General features: G+C 50.2%; 1 protein-coding gene across 1 annotated transcript in view; it reads left to right on the forward strand.

The window, feature by feature from the left end:
- The window catches only part of COL22A1 (collagen type XXII alpha 1 chain), a 203,161-nt gene that overhangs the window by 76,314 nt on the left and 99,525 nt on the right, over positions 1-27,322 (forward strand). The window contains exons 16-26 of the mRNA XM_040261747.1: positions 137-190; positions 801-845; positions 2,421-2,465; positions 2,723-2,752; positions 3,013-3,066; positions 7,988-8,041; positions 17,328-17,381; positions 23,545-23,598; positions 24,273-24,326; positions 25,556-25,609; positions 26,531-26,584. Coding sequence (XP_040117681.1) covers positions 137-190; positions 801-845; positions 2,421-2,465; positions 2,723-2,752; positions 3,013-3,066; positions 7,988-8,041; positions 17,328-17,381; positions 23,545-23,598; positions 24,273-24,326; positions 25,556-25,609; positions 26,531-26,584 — 552 coding nt within the window. The remainder of the gene's footprint in view (positions 1-136; positions 191-800; positions 846-2,420; positions 2,466-2,722; positions 2,753-3,012; positions 3,067-7,987; positions 8,042-17,327; positions 17,382-23,544; positions 23,599-24,272; positions 24,327-25,555; positions 25,610-26,530; positions 26,585-27,322) is intronic.

Consider the following 27,322-nt stretch of genomic DNA (forward strand, 5'->3'; position numbering starts at 1 on the left):
GGGGGGCTCTCTCCTGGTGCCTGGTGGAGAGCAGAGCACAGTGGAACACTAAATGCCTTTGCTGGCCCTTCATTTCTGTGATGCTGACCCTGGGCATGTCCCTCTGTTGTTCATCTCACTTTGCTTCCTTTGCCAGGGGGAGCGAGGCCTGGATGGATTCCCTGGGAAGCAGGGGGAGACTGGTGAGCAGGTAGGTGGGCAGGACAGGGTGGGGCCTGAGTCAGGCTTATAGGACCTGTGGGCTTCAGTCTGTCCTGCTCGGCTGGGGGCTTCGGGAGGCTTAATGACCAGCCCCCAGCTTGCCACTCATGGACTCCTCCAGGCCAGAGTGGAGGGATCCCAGAGAACACACCACTTTAAAACTGGTCTAACCTTAGTAACACGACAGCTGGTCATCCATCGGAAGACCACAGGCGACATGCGTGTGTTCAAAGAGATGCATGAGTTGCAGTCCTGTCTCTGAGACTAAACGATTACAGACAGCCCAGATGCTCATAAATAAGAAACAAGTTGAATAAATCAGGGTGTGTATTAAATAGATACAGGGAATAATATGAAGCTGTGCAAATTAATGGAACTCTTAATGTCCTGATACGGGTGTTCTGTGAGATGCATCCATGAGTCCAAAGGGGGCCACGTGGAGATGTGGGCCTGGGGTAACTTTATAGCGACAAGTGCGGTCTGGGAAATCTTGTGGAGGAGACCTTCTGGGGAAGAGGCCAGGAACAGATCTGGAGGTGTGTTACCCTCAGCCATCTCCACTCACTCCCCTGATGGACCCTGTGTTCTTCTCTTTCCAGGGAAGACCTGGCCCTCCCGGCGAGCCAGGGCCCCAGGGGGAGAAGGTAAGCCAGGTGCTGGGGTGGGAGATGGCTCCTGACAAGCAGCTGTGGAGCTGCTCCCCCGAACAAATCGAGGCCTGTGTTTTGGGGGGTGGCCGTGCTGGAGTTCTGGGAACAAAGTGCAGACAGGTGGTGAATCGTGCATTAGAACTCCGCCTACAAGAAATTTCCGGTTATTGTATTTAAACATGTTTTTCTATTTGGGGGAATAAAAATCCATCTAAAAAACAAATGAAAATCCCCATTATGTAACATCTGGACATACTAAAATGTTGTGCTACTTAAATGGCTTTTTGGGCTAAGGCAGAGTAGGAGCAAATAACAGAAATCTTACAAATTCCTTTTCCTCTTTCTCCTCCTCTCCTTTGCAACGTTTACTGTTTTTTTTAACCAGAATTATAATTCTGAAAATGTGCTGGGTATTTCATAAATAAAATAGAGGTTGCATCTCATCCTGCTGGTCATCTGTGTTAGAACATTTTCACAACAAGGCTTATTAACTCAGTGAATTTGCTGCTTAGGATTTCTGTAATGCAAAGAACTGCATGTAAAATTGTGAAGTGCTATGAAAATGTATGAAGATGATAACCTTGCTAGGCCTTCAGGGTCACAAGGAAAATGGAGAAGGCAGGCTGTGCTCTGGATTTGTGGCAGGAGGGGGAGATGAGACCCAGCCCTGCATTTAGTACAAGAGAAAGAGTTTCTTTCAGATGATTAGGCCCTGAAGAAAGACATCAGACTTTGGGTCTGAGAACAGGCAGGAGAGAGACAGGCAGCGGGGGGAGTCCGGCTAAAGCAAAGAGGGCTGGGCCAGAGATACGTGGCTTGTACTCAGTGTCACACTGCAGAGCGCAGGTCAAGGCCACTGCCCGACTCGGACGCCTTCCCAGCACACGCTGAAAATGAAAAGAAAAAGGCTGCTCTGACTCCTTCCAGAAACAAGGTATAGTTATAAATAAATAAGACACCTGTAGGCTGAGAAAGCCTCTCTTTAGCAGTGGTGGCTGGAGAAGGTTGATCTTTTCTTGAACTTTAGTTCTTGCCGAATTATTTTCTCTGTGTCTATGTATTTTTAGAGTTGAGATTTATGTTGCTCTGTTACCCTGGTGTCAGGATTTTAATGTATTCTTGAAGTTTCTTGACACTGAGGATGCTAGATCCTAAAATAAGTAGTTTATTTCAAGTCACTAAGAGGGGATGGTTCTTAAAGTTTGGATCTAGGTAACAGCTCTTTCCCACTACTGTGTGTGTGTGTATTATAAATTCCAATCTTCCCCTCATTTATAAAGATGTTTGGCCCCTCCTGATTGGGAGATAGCCGAGTTTTCATTGCTTATTATGATGAATGCAGCAGAAGTAGGAAGACAAGGTCCAAGGGCCATGGTATGATTTCAAGCATTTGTTGGAAGGGTCTAAAAACCAGAGGTTCTTGACTGATGATCCAATGACTGTCAACTCAGGTTGAAGCAATGTTACTGGGACAGATCTTGGCTGCTTTACAATTTGAAACAGTCATTGTGGCTATAGCTCAATATCAAAATAGTTCCCTATAATGAAATGCCTGTCATTTCTCCGCAGGGTGCCGTGGGTCCTGCAGGCCCCCCTGGGCTTCCAGGCTCTGTGGTAAGTGGTGCAGCCCCTAGAGGTTAAAATCCTGGACTCAGACACTGATCGGATTGTGTAGTTGGGACAGTTGTTGCCTCTGAGAATGAGGAGGATCTTTTGTGATAAGAGCTGGCTCTGAAGCTTTTGCACACTGAAAATGGGATAAAATCAGAGAAAAGTCAGAAATGGCTGTGCAAATGCTCGCCATGGAGTGGAGTGAGGGTGGCTATTGAGAAGAGGCCACCAGCTTTGCTGACATCTGGTTTGTCCCCCAGGTGCAGAGAGAGGGCCTGAAAGGCGAGCAGGTAAGCGGGATGTGGGACCCCAGGTGGTGGCAGAGATCAAAAGGCCACCAGCATAGGGGTGAGACTGCTTGCTGAGCTCAGACAGAGCCCCTCAGAGATGGGTTAGATCGACTGTCTGCCAGGAACGCTGATTCGCACCAGTGTTTCTGAGTCTCCGCTGGGAACTTGGGAAGAAGACAGTCAGCAGAGGGTCCTGGTTGGAGCCCTGAGACATGAGGTGGGGGTGTCACGGCTAATTCGCGTTTGGCTTGTGTTACCAGGGAGCCCCCGGACCACAGGGTCACCAGGGCCCACCTGGGCCACCAGGCGCTCCGGTAAGTCATTCCCCACCCTCCCCGTCCCCGCCCACCCCCAGCCTGGGGTCCGCTCTGAACACTCTAGGTTTGCAGATCATGGCCATTCTCCCTGCCAAGTGCAGGATTATTTCAGAGGCTCATCCTGTCACCCTGAGTGACAGGGGTTGTTGCCAGCATCTAGCACAGGAGACACTGGGCCTTGAGGGCTGAGATCACTGGGCGCGAGTCGGGCATGAGGAAGTTTGCACCTGGAGCCAAAGCCCAGGCAGCCTGCCTCCAAGACTCCAGGCCCAGACTGGCCAGGGCTGGGGTTCTGGTGCTCAGTCTGGTGTTTAAGCTTCCTTTCAGATAAAACAGAATAAAAACATTGGACACTTCAACACCAGTTGAATCCTTTCCAATGCACATTTGCTTTTCACTTGTTTCTAATTAATACCGACTTTGAAGTGGCTTGGAACACTTCAGCCTTCGGTTTCTCCCTGTTAAGAATTTAATGTTAAGAATAACCATCTGGGAAGAGGCCATTCAAAGGGACTCTGTGATCATTTTTGATGTGAGTTCAGATACTAAGGATAATGAATATGAATCAGTCAATTCCACATGTTGGTGGTTGAATCAGGTCCCTTTTGGTAACATACTTCTGCTTCTTTCAAATGACTGTTTCATTGAAGGAAATAAAACAACTCTTATTTTGAAATGCCCATAGATCATATTTAAAGTGACTCAGATTTATCGTAAGTCAGATTTTAATCATATTTACAATAAAGCCTATTCCTCATTAGGATGAATGTGTATGTTTTTGCTGGGGGAAAAAACTGGAAGAAACTTAGAAGATGTATTTTGTCTGACTCTGCGACCCCATGGACTGCAGCGTGCCAGGCTTCCCTGTCTTTCACCATCTCCCAGAGTTTGCTCAGATTCATGTCCTTTGATTTGATGATGCCATCCAACCATCTCATTCTCTGTTACCTCCTCCTGCTCCTCAGTCTTTCCCAGCATCAGGGTCTTTTCCAGTGAGTTGGCTCTTCTCACCAGGTGACCAAAGTATTGGAGCTTCAGCATCAGTCCTTCCAGTGAACATTCAGGGTTGATTTCCTTTAGAATTGAGATGATGTTTAATTCCAGTATAATTAGAAAAATGTCACATCAAAAAATTCAGGTTAGAATAACTTCCCTTCTATCTCTATAACCTTAGATACCTTGCTTAAACCCTTCTGAGGCTTGATTGCCAAATCTCTCCACCATCGTCAGTATGTTGAGAGATTTCAAGTAGATAACATGGGTAATACAGTGTGCTCTGATCAGTAAGTGGCAAGTATTGATCATCTGTGTTGTAGTACATCTTGTAGGCAAACATATGCATAGTATGGAAGGGTGAAGTTGTTTTTTTTTTAACCAAAGAAGATATGCACAGAGATATAAGTAAGTAGCTTGCACAAAGTCACATAGCTAAAAAGCAAGACTGAGCTTTGAACCCAGATCCATCTGACAGTCTAGCCCATCCTCTTTTCACCCGAGTGCACAGTGCAGCAACACCTCCTCCGAGTTGCACAGAGCAGAGTGACTTTACCTCTCGGTTCCCACTAAGGAATAAGAAGGTAACAGTGCCCAGGCCTGCTTATTCCCAAGGCAGCCTTCTTGATCCCTCATTCGGGGGTCTGGGATGTACTAAGGACAGTTTTTCCCTTTATGTAAAATTTGATAAATGAGGAAGGGAGGGAAGGAAGAAACCTCAAACATTTTGGTCACATTCTTTAAATCAAGTGAAATATTTAAGGGTGGAGATACAGGGATGAAAGCACATGGACTGATTTCATAGTTTAGTGAAAAGAGTGTGAAAAAGAAATAATTGTGAGTTGACACTTGCAATGAAGATTCAAGTGTTTCATATCATTCCTACAGGCCATTTTCTAGAACAAGGAGAGGGTCCTGAACCCATGGTTCTTGCAAATACTGGAACAGCACAACCCTGCAGCTCAGTGGAGCTGTCCAGGGTCCTGAAGAGGGTCTCGGGGCTAGATGCTCTTGACAGAATGGAATTGAGTACGATACATGGTGTTGGTGATGAAATTCCCTTGGAAGGAGTTCAGAAAGCCAATAGCCTACCTAAAGACCTTGTGAAAAATGAGGAACAGATGAAAGGCCTAGAGTGTGAGGTTCTTAAGGCCAGGGCCAGTATCTCTCCCATCTCTCAAATCCACAGTTTATTACATGGTGCGAACTTAATACATGCTTGTGAAGGAGTGACCGACAGCAAGTATTTAGGAGGGACATCAAAGTGAGACCTGATTTCAATTTGAGCTCATAAGGAGCACTATGGCCATGGAAGACACTTGGGGTTAGGAGCCCCAGAGCATTGGTTTCATGTCCCAGTTCATCCACTGAGTAGCTCTGGGTCTTGATGGCATCACTGTACCCATATTATCCTCTTCTGTTTTCCTGGAAATCATCATCATCGATGTCACCTCCTACATTAATGTGCTGTGAGAGTTAAATGGGTGATCGTAGGAAGCACTGCTCTAGGAAGCCTTATTAAGCCCAATACAGAGATCAGTTGTTATTTCTGGTTCTCTGAATCCCCAGCAGCACCTGGCCCAGGGCCTTCTGCAGAACAGTGGCTCCCTAAGTATTCATTAGATTGAATGAGAGTGAAAGCCTGGCTTCAGCAGCTTCTGTTGAGAATGGAAAACTTTGAGTTTGTGACGAGCAATCCCAGAGAGTGGAAAGTGCATTCCATTCTCTTAAGTGGAAACAGCACGCAGCATTCTGCACCCGGATGCTGGAAGTCATTGAGGAGGTGTGCATCTTTCATCCTTTCCCCAAGATGAAATGGGTTGTGGTAGTTGTATCAATGTTTGATTGAATGTAATAAAGAAGGACCAGCTGGGCAGATCAAATGAGAGACATTTCTTGATGCTTCATGAAAACTCACTTCTGCAGGGGCTTACCTTGAAGTGTGCCCTGATCTCATTGGAATAATCCTTGTGAGAAAGGGATATTTAAACCTTTGATTACTATAGTTGGTACAGTCACATGTTTGTTTTAATGGTGTTATTAAGAGAAAAGACCTTAAACCTCAATACAGTTCTATTGCTTAATAGTTATGCAAAATGTGGCAATAATAGCTGTTTGTATGACAGTCATATTATTGAGTCTATAGAGAAGGCAATGGCACCCCACTCCAGTACTCTTGCCTGGAAAATCCCATGGACGGAGGAGCCTGGTGGGCTGCAGTCCATGGGGTCGCACAGAGGTGGACACGACTGAGCAAATTCACTTTCACTTTTCATTTTCATGCATTGGAGAAGGAAATGGCAACCCACTCCAGTGTTCTTGCCCGGAGAATCCCAGGGACAGGGGAGCCTGGCGGGCTGCCGTCTCTGGGGTCGCACAGAGTCGGACACGACTGAAGCGACTTAGCAGCAGCAGCAGCAGCATAGACTCGCTTCCCAGGTGGCTCAGGGCTAAAAAATCCCCCGCTTGCCAATGCAGGAGACATAGGCGACACAGGTTCAATCCCTGGGTCGGGAAGATCCCCTGTAGACGGAAAAGGCAGCCCACTCCAGTGTTCTTGCCTGGGAAATCCCATGGACAGGGGAGCCTGGCAGGCTACGGGCCATAAGGCTGCAAAGAGCTGGACATGACTGAGTGAACAACAACAACATATTATTGAAAATGAGGAAATTGAAGTGCAGAGAGGGAGTTGTTGGCCCCAATTCCCTGATAAAGTTGGTGATAGGGTGTCAGAGCTGAAGGTTTCATTTTCTGATCCACATTTCATGCCGTATTCTAGGTGACGTCATTATGCACATGAGTATAAACTAGGGTTCTGTCAGGAGACCCGGGTGGGTGTCAGGGTCTTTGCACCCATTGCTCACTTTGTCCTCACGGCCACTGAGTAGAAGGTATATCATCCTCACTTTGGAGATGAGCTGACTGAGGTTCAAGGGCACCCAGTGTACTTGTCTGAGATCAGGCAGGAGATACATAGTGAGGGGTTAGAGGGCAGGATTTTAGTCAGTTCCTGTGCCAGTTTTCCTTACTTAGTGGAAATTGATCTTCTTTCCTTCATTCATTTCATTTCAGTTGCTCAGTCGTGTGACTTGTTCTGACCCCATGAATCAGAGCACGCCAGGCCTCCCTGTCCATCACCAACTCCCGGAGTCCACCCAAACCCATTTCCATTGAGTCGGTGATGCCATCCAACCATCTCATCCTCTGTTGTCCCCTTCTCCTCCTGCCCTCAATCTTTCCCAACATCAGGGTCTTTTCAAATGAGTCAGCTATTCGCATCAGGTGGCCAAAGTATTGGAGTTTCAGCTTCAACATCAGTCCTTCCAATGAATACCCAGGACTGATCTCCTTTAGGATGGACTGGTTGGATCTCCTTGCAGTCCAAGGGACTCTCAGGAGTTTCTCCAACACCACAGTTCAAAAGCATCGATTCTTCGGCGCTCAGACAATTTCATTTATTTATCCAGACATTCAGTTTGGATATCACTGTGGATGGAGGGTCAGAATACCCAAGCCCGTCCTTGCCCAGCCAGCAAGATACAGCGATAAAGGCACCAGGCTTAGAGCTAAAGACACCTGGGTTCCGGACGCTCTCTTGTGTGCACTTGATGCAGAGCGCTGAGGCCGGGCATTTGGTCCTTACTGTGTTTGTCTTTAGAGTGTGAACGATGGTGCCTATGTCTTGGTTGTCAATCACACTTAATTACATCGGATAGGTGCACATGTTTAAGTGTGGCAGACTTGATGGAATTAGATGGTTTTTATTTTTTTCCCCCTCCTGACCTCTCAGGTTCCCCAATTGAACAGGGTGGTATTTTCCTATCCAGTGAGAGTGTCCAGACAAAGTATATCCTGTGGTGTTTACTGTGTGTGTTTACCATGATCCATCTCTGTTGTTTTTTTCCCCTTTCTCTTCCTCCTGAAGGGTCTGATGGGTCCAGAAGGCAAGGACGGACCTCCCGGTTTGCAAGGTCTCCGAGTAAGTAAACTGTGTTTCTTTCCTGGTGCCCCAACTCAGCCACACCATACTCCCCATTTTAGCTGCTCACACAGAGGAGATAGTGCCGGTCTCCTGAGGTTGAGATGAATGCTGGAAGCAACTTGAAGGGTTAGCTGAGTTCGACGGTGGCTGAGGATGGGCAGCCTCGAGCTGGGTCCTGGCTCATCTCCTGGAGACGAGTGTGTGGTTTTCCATGAGTTGTGTACATAGAAACTCATATCTCTGTGTGACCAGGGGACACTCAATCCTGAGAGTACTGACCCAAGCTGGGGGCCAGCCAGGGCCTCCTAAAAGAGGTGATGTTTGAGCTAAGCCTTGAGGCGAGAATAAGAAAAAATAACCATGAGATAATAAAGGTCTGCCCATAGGCTCTCAGCTACTCTTGAGTGAAGAATCCATATAGTTTTTGAATCTCATAATTTCTTAGGAGCATGTCATTTAACCTGATAGAGCACCGCCTCCCCTTTCTTTTTGTCCGGATTGTGCACACCTACGGGTTTGACTCCTGTGTTGTAGGATAGAGGCTGTTGTAGCCCACCGGAGCTGGCTGCCCACCTTGGTGCCCCCCACCACCAGAGACTAGGGCTGACCCTCAGCTCTGGGTCCTCAGTTCCCAGCAGGGGACTTCGTGCAAAGTGAACACTCAGCTCACATTTCTGACCTCTGGCTCTAACCTTGTAGCATCACGGTTTTTAAAAAAAATTATTTTATTCAAGTCCAGGTGATATACAGTGTTGTGTTGCTGCTGCTGCTGTTGCTAAGTCGTTTCAGTCATGTCCGACTCTGTGCAACCCCATAGACGGCAGCCCACCAGGCTCCCCCGTCCCTGGGATTCTCCAGGCAAGAACACTGGAGTGGGGTGCCATTTCCTTCTCCAATGCATGAAAGTGAAAAGTGAAAGTGAAGTCCCTCAGTCATGTCTGACTCTTAGCGACCCCATGTCTGCAGCCCCCCAGGCTCCTCCGTCCATGGGATTTTCCAGGCAAGAGTGCTGGAGTGGGGTGCTATTGCCTTCTCCGAATGTTGTGTTAGTTTCTGCTATACAGCAAAGTGACTCAAACATACACATACGTGCACTCATTTTTACTATTCTTTTCCATTAAGGCTTATCCCAGGCCGTTGGGTATAGGTCCCTGTGCTATATGGTAGGGCCTTCTGTTTATCTGTCCTGCATGTTTATTAGCAGTCTGTATCTGCTAATCCCAGACTTTTACTCCTCCCCTCCCCCCACCCCTTGGCAACCACAAGTCTGCTCTAAGTGTCTGTGAGTCTGTTTCGTAGCTGCTTTATTTGTGTCGTGTTTTAGATTCCACGTATAAATGATATGAAGTGGGGCTTGTCCTTCTCTGACTCCCTTCACGTAGCACGATCATCTCTAGGCATCGTTGCATTCTCTTGTACTGGAGTCGCAGGTCAGGGTGGCAAGAGTGTTCATAGAGCATGTGCCAGGGGCCCACAGGAGGGCGCCTGTCTCATCCTGCATCCGCGGGTGAGCAGGGGGTGATGACCACGCATGTCCTTGGGGACCCTGGCCCTGCAGCGTCGCTGATGATCTCCTGACTCAAGTTGTTCCCTTCCATGGGTGCTGCTCGTAGGCGGCCTATCCTGTGGACACGCGGGAGAGACGGCGGCCGATGTCGGTGTGGCTGGGAGGCAGCTTCCTGTTCCACCGCCTCTGGCTGAGTCAGGAGGGCCTGAGACAGGGTGCCCTAACCCTAACCCTAACTCACTCACAACCTTATCCCTCCCCTTGCCACGGGTGACCTGCCTTGTCAGCGTCCATTGAAACGTTGCTCTAAAGAGCTCCTGGTTTCAGTGCTCAGGCCGTGATGGGGGAAGAAACGAGACAGTGATGAGCCCAGGGACCTGGGAACTGAGACCCTGAGACTAAAACAGACTAAAACATGGGTTGAGGAAAGGGATCCAGGCCCTTTACTTTAGAGATTAGTGACAGGCAGACAGCGTAATCCCCGGCGAGGCGAACACGTTCATTTTGGACAAAGCTGCTGTTTTTCCACAATGAGGACGTGAAAGGGAGGGGAGGTTGGAGCGGTGCACCTCCTTCCCCATCCGTGTCTCCACCCCCGTCTCATCCGGCTGCCCCTCGCCGGCGGAGGAGGGGGTTTGGGCACTCACTGCGTGGCTGGGTTCCTGCCTCAGACGGAGGCAGAGGAGGTGCTCAGTCTGTGCCACCCCGTCCTGCTCCAGCTGTGTCTACACATCCGTGCTCCAGGTCTGGGTCTGCGTTTCTCCTCTGTGGATAGGTTCATCAGTCCCAGGACACGAGGAGAAAGTGGCTTGCACATGTGTACACTGTCGTGTGTGAAGGAGAAGACTAGCAGGAAGCTGTGATCACAGCTCCCTGATGACACCGGGAGCCCAGCCTGGTGCCCTGTGGTGACCTAAAGAGGCGGGATGGGAGGAGACGGAGGCTCAAAAATTTATTTTTATATATTTTAATAAATTTATAAAAGTAAATTTATATTTATAAATATACATTTGTATTTATATATATAAATTATATAGAGAGTTATGATTGATCCATATTAATGTACAGCAGAGACCACCGCAATGTTTTAAGGCAATTAATCTCAATTTAAAAAACAAAGAAATAAGATTGGCAATTAGAGCAAACTGTTAAAAACAGGGATGAATGCAAAGATCAAGTGTACTTAGAGGCTTTTCTCTTTTTTATGGATCTGAACAGATGTCCTCTTTTGAATATCATGTTTTCTAAGTTAGCAGACCTTGATATTTTAATAAAGAATACTATGCTGTCAGAAAAAGAAAAAGGAGGTGCTCAAGCCTGTCTGAATTTCCTTGTGCTCATCCGAGCAAGGCACTGGGGAGACGGTGGTCGGGGGAGCACTCTTAGCTGGAGCTGGCAGCGCTGCAGAGCATCTGAGCCTGGAACGTTCCAGAGCTCAGAACATTCCAGAGTGGAGGCAGCCTGGCTCCAGGCCACTGAGGCAGTTGGACACACAAGAGCTTCCACGAGGCTAAGTTTTTCCCCAAGAATATTCTCTTGTGGCCTAATCATCCATCTCAAAATAGACATCCTGTCACTCTCACACCAGCCTATTTTAATTTGCTGTAGAGAACTTGTATTTTTCTTGAGAATCCGTTTATTTTTGTTTTTCTTCACTAAAATGTAAATCTGTGAGAGCATTATTTTTGTATTTGTGGCACTTAGAGGAGTGCCTCACATTTATAAAATTATATATGAAAATAAAAGCATATATAAGTGCATAAAATATGCCTAAATATATAAGGTCATCAGAAGATGAAATTTATAGATGCTTGCTCCTTGGAAAGAAAGCTATGACAAACCTAGACTGCGTAATAAAGGGCAGAGACGTCACCTTGCCAACAAAGGTCCATCTAGTCAAAGCTATGATTTTTCCAGTAGTCATGTATGGATGTGAGAGTTGGACTATAAAGAAGGCTGAGTGCTCAAGAATTGATGCTTTTGAACTGTGGTGTTGGAGAAGACTTTTGAGAGTCCCTTGGACTGCAAGGAGATCCAACCAGTCCATCCTAAAGGAGATCAACCCTGAATATTCATTGAAAGGCCTGATGCCAAAGCTGAAGCTCCAACAGTTTGGCCACCTGATGCGAAGAGTCACCTCATTTGAAAAGACTCTGATGCTGGGAAAGAGTGAGGGCAGGAGAAGGGGGTAGCAGAGAATCAGATGGTTGGCTGGCATCACTGATGCAATGGACGTGAATCTGAGCAAACTCCAGGAGATAGTGGAGGACAAGGGATCCTGACAGGTTGCAGTTCATGGGGTCACAAATAGTCGGACACGACGTAGCAACTCAACAACAACAGAATATCATTAGTGGGCATCAGACACAATTAAGGTTGCAAGACTGAAAGGCTCATGGGTCACGCATGAGTGCTGCAGTTGGGCGGCTGACACACCCAGGTAGTGTGGGCAGAACAGGACCCAGGACTAGCCATCTGGCCACCTGGGTTCTGACCTTCCACAGGAAATTCCAGCTCTTTTTCTTTTTTATGACTTTTACCACCTTTACCCATTTCACCCACCATCTGCCCCCTCTCCTCTGACAACCACCAATCTGTTCTCTATACCTATAAGTTCAATTTTGTTTTAGATTCCATATTATAGGTGAGAGCGTAAGGTACTTGTCTTTTTCTGTCTGATGCATATCACTTGGCATAGTGTCCTCAAGATTCATCCACGTTGTTGCAAATAGCATGGTTTCCATCCTTTTTTATGATACTATTCTATTGCACGTGTAATACTATGATACTGTTCTTTATCCATTGTTACATCCTTGGGCATGTAGGGACCGTCCCTGTCTTGGCCATTGTTAACAATGCTGCATTGAACATGAGGGTGCATATGTCTTTTCAAGTTAGTTTTTCATTTCCTTGGGGTAAATACTCAGAATTGGGGCTGCTGGATCATGGATTGGTTCTTCTTCTTCTTCTTCTTTTTTTTTTCTCAGCAACCTCCATATTGTTTTCCACAGAGGCTGCACCAATTTACATTCCCACCAGCAGTGGGCTTCCCTTTTCTCCACACCCTCACCAGCACTTGTTATTCTTTATCTTTTTGGTAATAGCCATTCTATCATATGTGGCGTTACATCTAAATTGTGGTTTTGATTTGCGTCTCCCTGATGGTTAGGGATGTTCAGTGCCTTTCCATGTACCTGTTAGTCATCTGTGTGTCTAGAATGTCCAGTTTTAAAGACGAAAACTTGGTTCCTTCTGTACCTTTTACTTAGCTTTTATCTTGCTCTGTGGTCCTAGCCCCATCTGAAATAGCCTAGGTATCTTCTTTCCCCTTTGGATAAAAACAAGGGTTGGGTGGAGGGGGGAAGATTGGCTTAATAGAATTCCATATTGCCAGGCATTTAAACAATGTCAAATTTGAAATGTCTAAACTGGAGACTCATCATGGTGGAGGGAGTCTCTGAGATTGATAGTGAGAAATTTAATGTCCAGAAATACTAAATGACCTCCCTGCTCAGGTCAGGGTCACTCAGGGCTCTGTCACTGCTCCTTCCACAAGCTGGGGACAGTCTCTTTGGTTCCTTTGATCATTTTATCAATATTTTCTGGCTTCTTTCCTCTCTTACCAAGAGGTGAGACCTGAAGAAGTGATACTATCAAGTGTGATGCTCTCTTTCTTACTAGAGATAGAGTGATCCCCAAGTGTCTTATGGTGGGTCTGATTGTGCTAGTTGCTTTAAAAACAATTTTTAAAACAGAATCTATTCGTACATGTGTAGAACTCTAGTATAAGATAGGAAGGAGGTAGCATTGGTTGAGTCATTGCATAGCAGGCATCTAGCTGTTTGTTCATTTGTTGTTTTTCGAACACATGTTTTGCACTTAATTCTCGCAAAGATCCTGTGAGGTCTGGCAGTTTTAATCCCATTCTGCAAATGAGGAAACCAAGACTTGAAGGTGTAGATCGGATTACCCAGGAGCATGCAGATTGTAAATGAGGAGGCAGGGATTAGAACTCAGGTCATCCTGGATCCAAACCATTCCTGCCTTTGCTTTAGGATGGGGTGTGTGTGTGTGTGTGTGTGTGTGTGTGTGTGTGTGTGTGTCCACATACACACCAGAATTCTTCGCTGGACATGAATAGGCCTTTCGATGGAAACTTTGGAGAGATGTGACACCTCTTAGTGGAATTCCTTGGTGGCTCAGATGGTAAAGAATCTGCGTGCAATGCAGGAGACCCAGGTTTGATCCCTGGGTGGGAAAGATCCCCTGGAGAAGGGAATGGCAACCCACTGCGGTATTCTTGCCTGGAGAATTCCATGGATGGAGAAGCCTGGCAGGCTGCAGTCCATGGGGTCACAGGCCTGTTAGTAGCTGATAGCACCTGGACCTCTTAGTAGCTGGCAGCTCCTGTTCTGGCGGGTGCACGGAGCACCCATCACTTGCAACTCTGACTGCTGCCCTTGGAGCCAGTGGTCTCATGTGGCTGAATGTAGTCAGGCCCATCAGCTCCAGTTTCTGGTAGACTTAAGAGAGAGAAGCACAAGAAGTCTTTTGTCGGTGGCAACCTGGGTTGAATTTGTTTTTACTTTTCAATTTTTGAAGCCTTTTTTCTTGCCTTTTCCTGATCTACCAGATGGTAACAGCCTCGTTTGGATCACAGGCTACTGTTTGATTCCTATCATGGCGTGGAGCCAGATTTATTTCAGGACACTCTAGGTTTTCCCTGAGCACCTGGATTCAGCTCTCACCAATAGAAAATAATCATGTTTGACATTTGGAGGCATGGAGAACAGGAACTGAGCAAAAGGGCCATACAGCTCAGATTAGAATCACTTGCACAAGCAATTTTTTTATCTGATAACAGTCCCTCATGCGGCTGGCTGTGTTAACTCATCCTGCCTGGGAAGGAGATGTTCTTTTGAATTTATCGACTTCTCTCTTCCACGGGCAGACAGGCGGCCTTGGAAATAGTGGTCTTGCTCAGCATCCAGACATCCAGACTAGCTTGAGAACTCTGCCCTCGTGGATAAACCACAGACATTTATCCAAACAATGTGTCGGGTGGCAATTTAAAAGAGAAGAAAAAATGACAGGGAATAGGCCTATTGTGAATGAATGGTTATTTATTGATGCACAGCTTGCACTGGCCAGCACTTCTCAAATCCCCACACCCAAGTATAGGTCCGGAATGCAGAGTTGCTGCTATGCCCACCACCCCTAGTGCCGCTGCCTCCACCAGTAACTTTACCATTAATGCCGATAACAGAATCATCATCACCACCACCATTGCCATCAACACAAATAACAGTATCATTGTCACCACCATCAATACCAATAATAGTATCATCATCACCACCATCATTACCGTTGACACCAACAGCAGTATCATCGTTACCACCACCATTTCCAGCACCACCGTCATCAGCATTATCACCATGATCACCACCACCATCACCCCCACCATCGACACCATCACCAGCATATTCACCACCGCCCACCCCCACCATCATGACCACCACCATTCCCGCCATCACCGCCCTCATCACCCCTGCCGTCAGCACCGTCACCAGCGTATTCACCACCATCACAGTCACCCCCACCATCATGACCACCGTCATCACCACCACTCCCCCGTCACCACTGTGTACTTCTTCATGTCGGATCCTGCGCTGCGCACTTTGTGGACATTATCTTATTTACTCTTTGCAGCGTTCATCAGAGGTAGTGGTTTTGAAGCCAGATCTGCTTGACATGTGGTCTCTCACCCACTTAAGGACTCAAAAGGGCCAGAATTCTGCTATTAGCATTTCTTCTTCATTAGAGTCACCGTCATCTTCCTTCTCATCCTCATAACTGTCTATTACATTTGCATGATGCTTGGTTATGCTTTTTAAGTCATTTTCTCAAATATTGAATTATTTCTTCTACTATTGTCTTTTCACATAATTACAGTGATTATAATTTTCCACATGAAGAAACTAAGACTCAGCAAGTTAAATGGCTTGCCTGTCCTCATCTACGTTAGGTTTAGAATTCTTTTTTTTACAATATTGCAGAGGAAGGGGCTTGGGAAAAGAAAAGACCAAAGGCCTCTTTGATCACAGTGAGTAGCTGAGTTCTCATAGCCGCTTACTTAGAGCTCCATGCCCCACCCCTGGCGATTCAAACTCATGAGTTCTTGAATGACACCTGGGAATCTGTTTCAAATATGTTTTTGCCCTATTTTGCCAATATGTCTCATTATTGCTGGTGGGACTTCATGAAAGAGGAGATAGTGGAGTGGGGTAGGACTTTGACAAGTTGAGATGGAGCATGGATCCTATAGACAGAGGTGGCTTGGTGGGCCAAGTCCTTGGGATCTTTGGGGCCAAGCTAAGCAGCCCATGTGAGCTGTGGCTTAGGGCTGGGAGCAGGGCCACTGACGCCAGACTGAAAGGGCAGGTCAGAGGGCTGGGCTGGCACAGTCCGCAGTTGTAAAGACACCGTCCCTCTGGGGGTGGGCAGTGGGTGGGGACAAACCCGAGTGTGCAGGGGCAGAGAGGGAGGGGCCAGAGTTTAAGGAAGAGGGGAGACACTGACGTCATCCAGCTTCTGTAATCCAGCAGACTGTTAAGAGATGCTTCGTCACAATCATCTCATTGTCAGAGCCCTGGCAAGTAAGAGTCACATGTACAGGCCCTGCACACACAGCTCTGGAGCCAGATCTTAACCTCATCAGGTTCTAGCCGGGTCACTGGTGAGACTTGACTCTGAACCTCAGTGTCCATGCCTCCCAGTAGGACTGAGAGTGCCTGCATCCCGGAGCGAGGGGATTCCTGCAGAGTGGAGACACAAGGAAAATATGGGAAACCCCGAAGAGGGTTTGACACAGAGCAGGTGCTCGAGGAATGTGGTTCTGATTCAGAGTCATGCCTTCGTTTTCATTTCTTGTTGCAATCTGACCTTGTGAGGATAACTGTAAGGAAGAAAGCAGATGGGTGGGCCTTCCATCATCCATGTACACGTATGATAGGGTACACGCTGTGTGTTGTGAGGACTCACCAGCACGCACCTCACCCTTGTCCAGACGGGTAGACTCCGAGGCTTAGTGATCACACCCCCAAGGGATGACCAGCTGGGGGTGTAGCACAGATCCCGACGGCAGAAGCGCAGAAATGGTCCACATGACCTGCCTGCCCAGAGTCGAGCTGCATCACCTTTCACCCTCGTGCTGAGAGGTCTGCAGCTGTAAGAATGGAGCTGCTCCCCACATGCTGACCCAGGAGGCATCTGGGTTAAATCCTCAAGTGAAATAAAGTGGAGTTTATCAGCGGATTGAATGTTATGCCATAGTTTCTAAAGAAAAAAAGGGATAGAGGGAGAGAATGTGTGTGCATTTGCATGTGTGTCTGTGTGTGTGTGTGAGCCTGTGCAAAGCTTGCCTAAACATAAACTGCCTCTGGAAAGCAACCAACATCTGGTAGGATTAGTTGTTGTCAAGGAAAGAGAATGAGTGTCATGGGGACAGGACAAGGGCATTTTTCTCAGGTAAACCCTGCAGTTCTTTTTAAAATGTGGGGCCATGTGTTGCCAAAGTCATCCACATTGCAGCACTGACATCCAAAGGGGAGGCTCCCTGGCTCCAGACTCCCTCCCGCCCCCCGACCCCACACTGCCTCCTTGCAGGGAGTCTCGAGGCGGACAGTCTGTTATCAGGGGGGTTCCTCCAGACGTGTCATTAGATGGACTCTGGGCGCGGGCTGCCTGTTAATCCTGGCTTCTTCTTTTTGTCCTCAGGGAAAGAGAGGTGAGGCGGGTCCTCCTGGAGTCCCTGGCTTGCTGGGGCAGCAGGTAACTACTGTCTTCCAATTCTCTTCCTTAGCCACACTGCTTTCTCTGATTAAGGAAATGATAGGGTAGCAGTTCTCAGGTTATAACCAGACCCTTGCATGAGTCTGAGCAATACTCATCAGAGCATTAAAAACAACATGCAGCGGGTCCCTCGCCCTCCCTGCCTCCCACCTCAGTGCTGGGAGAACGGCTATTCAATCTCCTGCGGGGTGGGAATTAGGCCTGGAGGAGGGTCAGCATCCTCCCCTGGCCCCAAGCTGGTCCAGCTCCCTGTTCCCCCGTGGTCTCACGTGTGCCGCCCCTGTGGTCTCCCGTGGATCCCTCCGGCTGCCCCGGCAGGTGGGCAGGCTCAAGGTCACCCTCCCCATTTCACAGACCAGGTGGGGGTGTGACTCTCCAATACACAGACTTGCTCGGGGTCACCTGCTGTTCAGGAGAGCCCTGCCCCTATCCCAGGCCACCTGGGCCCTGACCCCTCTCAGTCCCCCTTTTCTATAAATTCAGAGTCACTGTGACACCCTCACCCCCTCCCGACACACACACTTCAGTGTGGACAGAACAGGGTGCTCAGCACTGGTAGTGATCACACCCTACTTTGTAATCTCTTTGCTAATTGCACCAAAGCTCTCCACCGACCCCCAGCCCCAGCCTTCCTGGAATCAGGGTTAGTAAATTCCCGGGAAGCACGGGGAGGTCACAGTTAGGGAGGCAGAGATTAGGAGCTTAGGGTTCCAGCCGTGGCGACTTGCTGGCTGCGGCGTCTTGAACAAGTCCCTTTACCTTCTGAACTTCCGCTTCGTCATTTGTCGCAAATGCCAATAAAAACGAAACCGGGTGATGATTTCAGCAGAAGACGTGGGGATGTGGCTCAGGTGCTGGGGTCCGAGTGAGAGCACAGGGAGCCCCAGGCAGGGTGCTGTCCCGTCCTCTGGCTTGGTGGCCGCGGCAGGCGGGCGGGGTCAACACAGGCTTGTCAGCTGGCTCCCCGCTGCAGTAAAGGCTCGACCCTGGCGCCCACTTGTTCCTGGGTACATCTCCTCCACACCCGACTCTGTGATGGTAGCCATTGTCCTTTAACATCTGGTAGGCACCCACCCAGGGCACGCTGCTGACCATGCTTCCAAATGGGCTTTTCCTGCTCTGAATATGAAGTGTGTGCCGGGCACCCCACACACGAATCTCAGGCTTCATTCCAGCCCCTCACATGCCAATCAGGCTGTAACACAGGATAAGGGGCTGTAAAACCAGCCATTATTCATGGTCTTCTAAAGATTCCACACTCACTGTGACATTTTGATGTTAGTAGTGCAAGATAAAGAGTGTTTTTGCATTTGTTTTATGACCTTGTTTCCAGCGCGCAAAGCTTGTGTATTTCAAAAAATTCACCATGAATACAGCTCCGTCAAAATGCTTTAAGTTACAGATTTTTTTCCCTATCACTGTTTTTTTGGCTACCCTGAAAAATATATTTAAAATTTTGAAGCCCTTTTCCCTTCAACAAAATCTTTACTGAGTGCCAGGCCTTGAGCTGGATGCTGTAGACACAAATAGGGCAGGGATTTTGCCAGGAATGGGGCACCCTGATATACTTGGGGATCTCAGTGTTTCAGAACCAGAGGCTGTAGACTGTATGATAGGTACCACCTAGCTCCCTGCATTGGATCACTACCCCACAGAGGCAAAGCTGCATTCAAGCCCACCATGCCCACTCCAAGAACAGTGTTTCCCTGCTGGATCCCTGCCCAGCTCGTAATTCATTCTTCCTAACTTACGCGCACACCCACCTGCCCTGGGCCCGGCCACAGTTTTGTGCTGCTTGCCATCTGTGTATTTGCTCATCGATTCACTCAGCAGGTGTTCACCTAACCCCCACTGTGTGCTGGTGCGGCCCTGGGAAGGGGAACCCCGCAGCCCCTGTCCATGCCCAGAGGAGCCAGATGTGATGCGGGCAGGCAGAGATGCCGACAGAGGGATGGTCCTCTGAGTTAAGACCTGGGAGAGGCGTAGTCAGAGCTCTGGTTCTGGGGGACGGGTCGTCAGCCTCTTGGGCCCAGAGGAGAGTCCCTGAGCTGATCTGGAAAATCTGGGTTGATTCTGTCCCAGCAGAAAGTAAGTTCCTGGGCTTCCTGGTCTGACGAGAAGGCTGAGGGTCCGTCTGTTCAGTTTCTGCTCTTGTCAGATGCTCTTCCTGTGTTAGTATACAGTTGTGTCTGTTCTTTACAACCACCTGCGAGAAAAGAAGGCTTATCCCGTTTCCAATCTAAAGAAATGGAGAAGTAAAAATGAAAGTGTTAGTCTCTCAGTCCTGTCTGACTCTCTGCAACCCCATGGACTGTAGCTCGCCAGGCTCCTCTCTCCGGGATTCTCCAGGCAGGGATACTGGAGTGGGCAGCCTGTCCCTCCTCCAGGGCATCTTCCCGACCCAGGAATCGAACCGGGTCTCCTGCATTGCAGGTGGATTCTTTACCATCTGAGCCAGTAGGGAAGGCCCCGACAGAAATGGAGCTTAGAGTTTAGCTAGCTTTGCTATAACAGGAAGAGCCAGCCTCAGGGTGAGCCAAGCCCCAGGCAGCTGGCCTTCTGGAAGATGCTTTTGGTGCCTCTTTTTTCAGGATGAAAACATTCATCCTGGAATGTTTTAGACTCAAGATACACATTCTTGGATGTTGGCTCCTGTGTCCTGGCAGCCTTTTAGGAAAAGTGGGAATTTGTGTCTGGTCTAGATGACTGTTTATGCGAAGGTATTGAGGTCAGCATGGTTGGCAGACCCTTGAGTGGGTGAGAACACAGCCAGGGGAGGGGCTGACCCCAGAGGACTGAGCTGGGTTTCTCTACCCAGAAACCCCCTCCCCTGAGCGGGGGAGCAATCCCTGTGGCCCTGGAGCTGTGTCCTGGAGGAGGACTCACCATCATGAGGGAAGAGGACGCATGATCACGAATAACCTCTGAAAACAAACATTTCCAAGTTGTACAGGAAGTGTGACTACGTGCTAATTATGCAAGTAATTTTCATGCATCTTCAGATTCCATCCAATTTCATAAATCTACTCCAGTTGGAGCAAGGTGGTTATTAGGAATAGTTATTTGCTTTTCTGTTATCATTAATGCTAATTAGGTTCATTGGTTATTTACATGTCACCACTGTAGTCACTGAGAATTGTGGTGTGTAGTCACCATCGTATCAAGAAGGATAAAACATTCCATTAATAATAATTAGACTTATTGGTTAATTGATAGAGTCATTATTCAGTTGTTTTTATTCATAATAATTAAAACAGTGATTTTGTTGTTAACATTTAGTTCTATTGGCTAATGTGTCACTCTCTTTAATAATTAGGTGAATTGGTTATTTAGATATTGGCTTCTCCTGGTGGCTCAGATGGTAAAGAATCTGCGTCCAGATTCTATAGAACCCCAGAACCCGGGGTTTTATCCCTGGGTCGGGATGATCCCCCAGAGAAAAGAATGGCATGTTGCTCCTGTATTCTCGCCTAGAGAATCCCATGGACAGAGGAACCCGGAGGGCTACAGCCCATGGGTTCTCAAAGAGTTGGGCACGACTGAGCGAGTAGCATTTTCACATTGATGATAAAAAGAGAAGAGCATAAGCTGAGCTGGTTTCACACACCTCATTCATCGGATGGTATGAGGCCCCTCCTGTTTTTATCATCACCCTCTCCCTCTATATTTAATCCTGCAGCCTCCACTCCCCGAGCTCCCGGGCACCTCCGCCTGGTGCCTCGAACACTCGCCGGCAACAGCCGGTGTCCGCTCCACCCGGACACACTCACCCCGCTGCATCCCCACCACAGCGCAGGGTGCCAGCGTGAGTCCCTTCGTTCTGGTGACCTGGTCTCTTCTTGCCCCTTCACTCCACACACCCGACCTGCTATCGAGTTTTGTCAACTTCTCCTTCCAAATGCTATTCCAGCCGAGTCAGACCGGCTCTTGTGTTGCTTCTCCACTGCTGAAGCCAGGTCCTGGGCACTTGCCAGCAGGTCCCCCCACCCCAGCGCTGTGTCCCCCCGCTTCCCGGAGCCCTGTCTCCCAGCCCACACCCCCGTTCCACTCCTTCACACTGACTGTCGGTCCTGGCAAGACACGGAGGCCTGCCTCTTCTCATCCCCTGAACTAGTTCTTCCTTCTCTGGACTTCCTAGCTCTCAGCTTGGCCATGGCCCCTTCCGCAGGGCCTTCCTTGACCAGCCCCAGGCAGGATGGCCCCTCAGGCACAGGCACAATGATTTCATCACCAGAGCTTCCAGTCCCCAGAATGGTCCCTTTGCTTGCTCCACGTTAGTTCTCTCCGTCATCCCAGCCCCCCACCAGCTTCTAAGAGTGCCATCAAGGGACCTGGTAACCTGTTTTTACAACGAGCTTTCCAGGTGGTTCTGTGGCAGATGAACCATTCAGGATCCACTGCACGTGAGGGCTGTGTGACCTCAGGTGGGGCCCTTCCCCTCTCTGGGCCTCAGTTTTCCATATTGTCAAATAAGGAGGTTTAATTTCTAGTTGTTCAGTTGCTCAGTCATGTCCAACTCTTTGAGACCCCCAGGGAGCCCGCCAGGCTCCTCTGTCCACGGGGTTCTCCAGGCAAGAATACTGGAGTGGGTTGCCTTTGCCTTCTCCATTAATTTATAGAAGAGAATCACTAAAACTCTGTACAGTCGCACAGGCTGTGAGACTGAGACAAGCAGTCAGCAGCCCCCAGGGGCTTCTGCAGGATGTGGAGGAGAAAGGGGGGCGGGTTCAGACTAACCAGCTGGTCGGCAGGCCCTTCCGGGAGCGGCTGCTTTGAAAGAGGCCGGCGTACTCCAGGGGGTGTCGCGTCACAGGAGGGATGGAAGCCAGGCGTGTCTGGTTTGCTGTTGGAGGGAGAGCTGCGTGTGGTGGGAAGGGGCCTCGGATGAGCTCCGCGGGGCTGAGGTCACTGTGAGAACCTCAGAGGTCAGGGAGAGGTGGGTCCTGGGAGTGCCGCCTGCAGGACTGCTGCTTTGCCCAGAGGTGAGCAGAGCGGAGCTGGAGCAGACGTGGAGAGGAGTGAGGTCACCAGCCACTCTGGGCGCCTCCATCGCCCACCCCTTCGAGGGGCCCTGCATGAGTACCTGCCCAGTCCCCCGTCCAGCGCGGCCTGGACACTCAGTTGCTTCAGGTCCAAGCAGATGTCTCCCAGTAAAAGTAGACGCTACTACCCAAAGACTCGCCGACACTCAGCGAGCCACGCGGAAAACCAGGTCCAAGTGCCAAGCACGATCTGTTGCGTTCTTGTCTTCTCTGCCCGTCGTTGACTCAGCAGTGCCCCCAGCGGGAGAAAAGGGAGGTGTCCGCCGCAGCGGCAACCGTGGCCATTTTTTAGTGTTTACCGCCCTCTAGTGGGGATGGGACGCTCTTCTCTGAGAGCACGGCCCTCTCCCCAGCTGTTTGCAATTGAAGTTGGCTTCAAACATCTGCTCTGTTGCCAGCCCCGGGCTTGTCGCTGTGTGAGAAGAGGTGCGGGAGGGGGGGGGGGTGGAGGGAACAAGCGGGGGACTCTGGCTTCAAGGGCCTCTGAGTCACGTGAGCACCGTCACACTGGCCTTCATCGTGGGCGACGCAGTGATTACTTCTGCCAGGGGCATTGCAGAACGTTTCAGAAAGATGGAGACATCCTTCTGAGCGGGGAGATGGGAGGGAGGGCACGTGTGGAGAGACACCTGGACAAAGAAAGGCCGTAAGTGCGTCTCCTAGAACGTGTGTCGTGGTGAGAGCTGCTGTTTAACAGCTCTGTCTATTCAGCCCAGGTGATCCGAGGCTGAATAATGCTTGGGAACTGCTAGGAAATTTTTGTTAATTGGTTAACTCAGTGTGTGTGTGTGTTCACACACAGACATATTTATTTTAAATGTGCAAATATTTTCAATAAATAGCAGAATAGATACTGCACCAGTTACATACCCATCACCCAGATAGCACACACGGTATCACGGTGTAAGTTTCACTTCAGATCTTTTCTTTCTGCTTTTGTTCCTTTTTGTTTAAAAAGAAATAAGGTATTTCAATAAAACTGAAGCCCCACCCCCAACCCCATCTCTTGTGTCCCCATCCCTCTCCTCTCTTGAAGGACAGTGCCACCGGGAGGCTGCTCCACGCACGTTTGTCACCCAGGCCCCCCTCTTTCTTTACAGGGGCCCCCAGGACCACCTGGCGTCCCAGGCCCCCCTGGACCAGGAGGCCCCCCGGTGAGACTGGTTTTGACTTTCTCTTCCCAGGGCACTTAGATGGAGGTTTCATGGCCCCAGGAGCCAGGGACATCGTGGTGTGGAGCTGTCCGTTGGCTCTTTGTCCAAGAGCAAAGCGAAGGCACGAACGAGGAGGGCCCTGCCCACAGCCAGCTCTGGAGCCCCTTAGACTGGAGATAGCTCCTGAACTCATACAGCTCCAGAGCCCCTTAGATTGGACATAGCTCCTGAGCTCATATAGCACATTCGTGGCTGCTCCTAGAGAAGTGTGCAGGAAGTATGGGGTCGCCCTTCCCAGGGTCTTTCAGCAGTGTGTGGGTTGGCTCCCCTCCCCCAGTTCAGGAGCAGCTGGGAAGGTTCCCGTGGGCAGAGCGGATGGTGGGGGGCAGAGAGAGGTAGTTCCTTCCACCCATCCTGCCAGGGGGGAGTGAAGATGCTGGTGGCCCCGAACGCAGCCCAGCCCAGCCCTGCGCTGGCCAGCCTGGGAGGCATGTCAACCCCTCGGTTCACCGTGGCCCACACCATGGACGGCTAGATGCCCCCGAGGGGTGTCCACCCCGGGTGCCCTCGTCAGAGCTAAAGATCCGGGCTCCTGCCAGCAAAGGCGCTGGGAGAAGGGAGCCAATGCTCGGAAGAGGTCAGACTAACGGTTCCCCTGTGGTTCCCCTCGGCAGGGTCTGCCTGGAGAGATCGGCTTCCCGGGAAAGCCTGGGCCCCCCGGGCAGGCGGTGAGTGACCGGGTCACCCCTCCCCATTCTCCCCTCTCCTGTCCTTCCACGTGGGAGGGGCTGGTCCTTCCGCTGGCCACCCAGGCTGCTTCCCAGTGGGTGAGGCTCTGTGTCCCCCTCCCTGTTGGGGGAAACCGGGGCCCTGGCACCCGGCCTCCTCCTCCTCCCTGCCATGGCGCCTGCCGTGTGCTGTCTCCAGGGGCCGCGCCCCGAGGGCCCTCAGCCAGGCTGCGGATCAAGGCGCCCGCTCCTCCGGCCACTGCCTGGGCTCTGTAACCCCGAGGCACAGTCGACAGCCCTTGGCTGCTTGAAGCGTGGCTTCTCGTCTGTGGGGACACCGCCAGGGGGTCGTGGAAGTAATGGGCGTGGAGACACGAGGCTCGGTCCAGGACGTGGCAGGGTGGCCCTGTCTCTCTGCCTGCTCTTTCGTCTTTCCCAGTCAGCAGGATCCAGCGAGCCAGGCCTTCTCGATCCTTTTAGGTCCTGAGGGTGGAGGTCATCAAACCTTAACGTCCGCACGAGCAGGGTGCAGATTCAGCCTGGGTGTCTCCTGCCTCTTGGCCGGCAGCTCTTCAGGGCAGAGTGATAGAGTGGCCTTGGGCCTCTGAGACCATGTGACTATGATGAGTGTCAGAGGTGATGGCCCTCAGGAGGCCCCTGCTCATCCAGAAGGAATTTCCTTACTGCTGCTTGTCTGGTGGGGCCAGCAGGTGGGGAAAGGCCATGGCTACGGGAAGCCAGTGGAACCCGCACCACTGGTGGGGGCTCAGGACGTTGGAGAAAGGCAGACTGGGCAGCACGGGCAGCTGTCCCCCTGTCACTGGGCGCCAGATCCGCAGGCGGCTGTAGGCGGAGGCCCCGGGATGCTGAGATGTGATGGCTGGATGCCGGCGTGCTTGGCTCTGCCGAGCCTCGGGTACCACAGTGAAGGCTCTGGACGTAAATCACAGTTGTGAGGCCCATTCTCAGGGAGCCCGTCCAAGCCTGGAGCGCACGGTTAGCTACCATCCACAGATGTTCCTGAACACCCATCCCCACGGCTTCACCCACTAACAGTTTACGGCAGGGACAGCGCCCCAGGAGCTGACACCCAGGAGCGGCCCTGCGTGTGTCAGGCGCCACGCCCGCCAGCTCTGGCTGCAGGATCCACTCCTGGCTGGAAGCAGCTCAGTGTGGCGCTGCCCTAACTGTGCCTTTTACGTTGGTCTGTTTTCTCCCTCTCTGCCCAGGGCCCGCCTGGAAAGGATGGACTGAATGGACCCCCAGGCCTGCCAGGACCCAAGGTTGGTATGAGTTAGGGAACCCAGAACCCACAGAGCTCTTTGATGGTTGGGTGCCCCGGCCGTGGATCACGTTTGGATCCTGAGTCATGCAGGGCTCGGAAATGTTTATATTCAAGGTCAGATATGGGTGAGCCCCTTATTCCTACCTAGGTAACTGGCTGAGGATTTGGAAGCCGAGGACTTTTAAATTATTCTATTAGAAATATGCATCTATTTTATTTGCAAGGAGGAAGCCTTTTCAGAGACTCTTACATAATAAGAGACTTCAACTTAAAAATATTCTGGTGGGGCTCATTACAGTAAGATCATTAAGAGGAGTCAGAGGTTAACTGTCATAAAATTGGGAAGCAAGTTCACAGTTTACTCACTTCAGAAGGACAATTAATAAACCATACGGCCAACAGTTTAACAAGTGAACTTCACCTTTTCATGGCAAAGATACAGAAGCTCAAGGATGAATGTCAACAGTCCTTGCAAGGCAACTTCTGGATGTTACAGGAGTTTTCACCATCCCTTTCAGTAGGCAGACTTAGAAGCTCAACTTTTTCATGACAGAATACAGAATACATACGGATTTAACTTAATTTAAGAACATGTCGTAAATATTCTCCAATCTCCTCTCTAAAAACAAAAGATAAGGGCTAACCAAGTATTTTGTGGTCTCAAAAGCACTTAGGCAGTGTCTACCTTGCTCTGAATCCCTCATTCCCACTCACTTGAGTCTGTAAATCAAAAGCAGAGCCATTGAATCTAGGAGGTGGTTGGAGCTGCTGTTTCAGGCCACTGCGGTCTCACGGAAATAAAGGAGTTCAGTAGCACCCGAGTCCGAGTAGCTTTCCTGCCTCCAGCCCGGAGCTGGTGCTCAGTCGCTTCCCTCCACTCCCGGCTCCTGCTGTTGACTCTCTTCTGCCTTCCTTGCAGGGAGACCCGGGAGACAGAGGGGAGGACGGTCCACCTGGACAGCGCGGCCCGCAGGTAAGGACTCGGCCTTCCTCCTCTCGCGCCTGTTATTCTAAGCAATGTGTTTGAGGCTCTGTGTGAACCCCGCTGTCAGAGCCGTGTAGGCTGGGGTTAGGCAGGGGGCAGCCAGGGCCATCGCACAGGGCCTGTTTGAAAGGCAGGGGCAGGTCGGGGGCAGTGGTGATGCCCTGCACTGACGACCACCGAGAGCTGCACCACGGCACGCCCAGGAAGAGGAGCAGGGGGTTCCTGGAGGCAGGGTGCCCTGCAGCTGGAGGAGAGGACCCCATCCCCATGGGAGAGCCTTGGCCTCAGGAAGAGGGATGGCCTTGCTGACCAGCCCGTCCTGGGAGGGGAGGGGCCGGGCCGGGGGGGTCAGTCCCCCCCATCCTGTCCCCTGAGCTTTCCCTGCCTCTGGTGTCCCTTTACACCTGACCCCTCCAGAAGGCAAGGAAGCCCAGGGCTTCCGGGGGTGCAGACGTGTGGAACCTGGATCCGCGGGGGCAGCGGAGGCAACCCATGTGCCATGCGGAGAGGCCACCTCCTGTGGGTGGGGGCCCAAGTGCTGGATTTGAGTGAGTGTCCGTATGTGCTGTGGGTGTGTATATGGTGTGTATATGGTGTGTGGGTGGGTATGTACATAGGTATATGGTGTGTGTGGCTGTGTACATGGTGTGTGCATCTGTATGTTGTGTGTGTGTATGCAGTGTGTGTGTATGTGAGGGGTGTGTGTGTGTACATGGTGTGTGCATC

Source organism: Oryx dammah, unplaced genomic scaffold (assembly GCF_014754425.2).
Source record: "Oryx dammah isolate SB20612 unplaced genomic scaffold, SCBI_Odam_1.1 HiC_scaffold_19, whole genome shotgun sequence".
NCBI classification, from domain to species: domain Eukaryota; kingdom Metazoa; phylum Chordata; class Mammalia; order Artiodactyla; family Bovidae; genus Oryx; species Oryx dammah.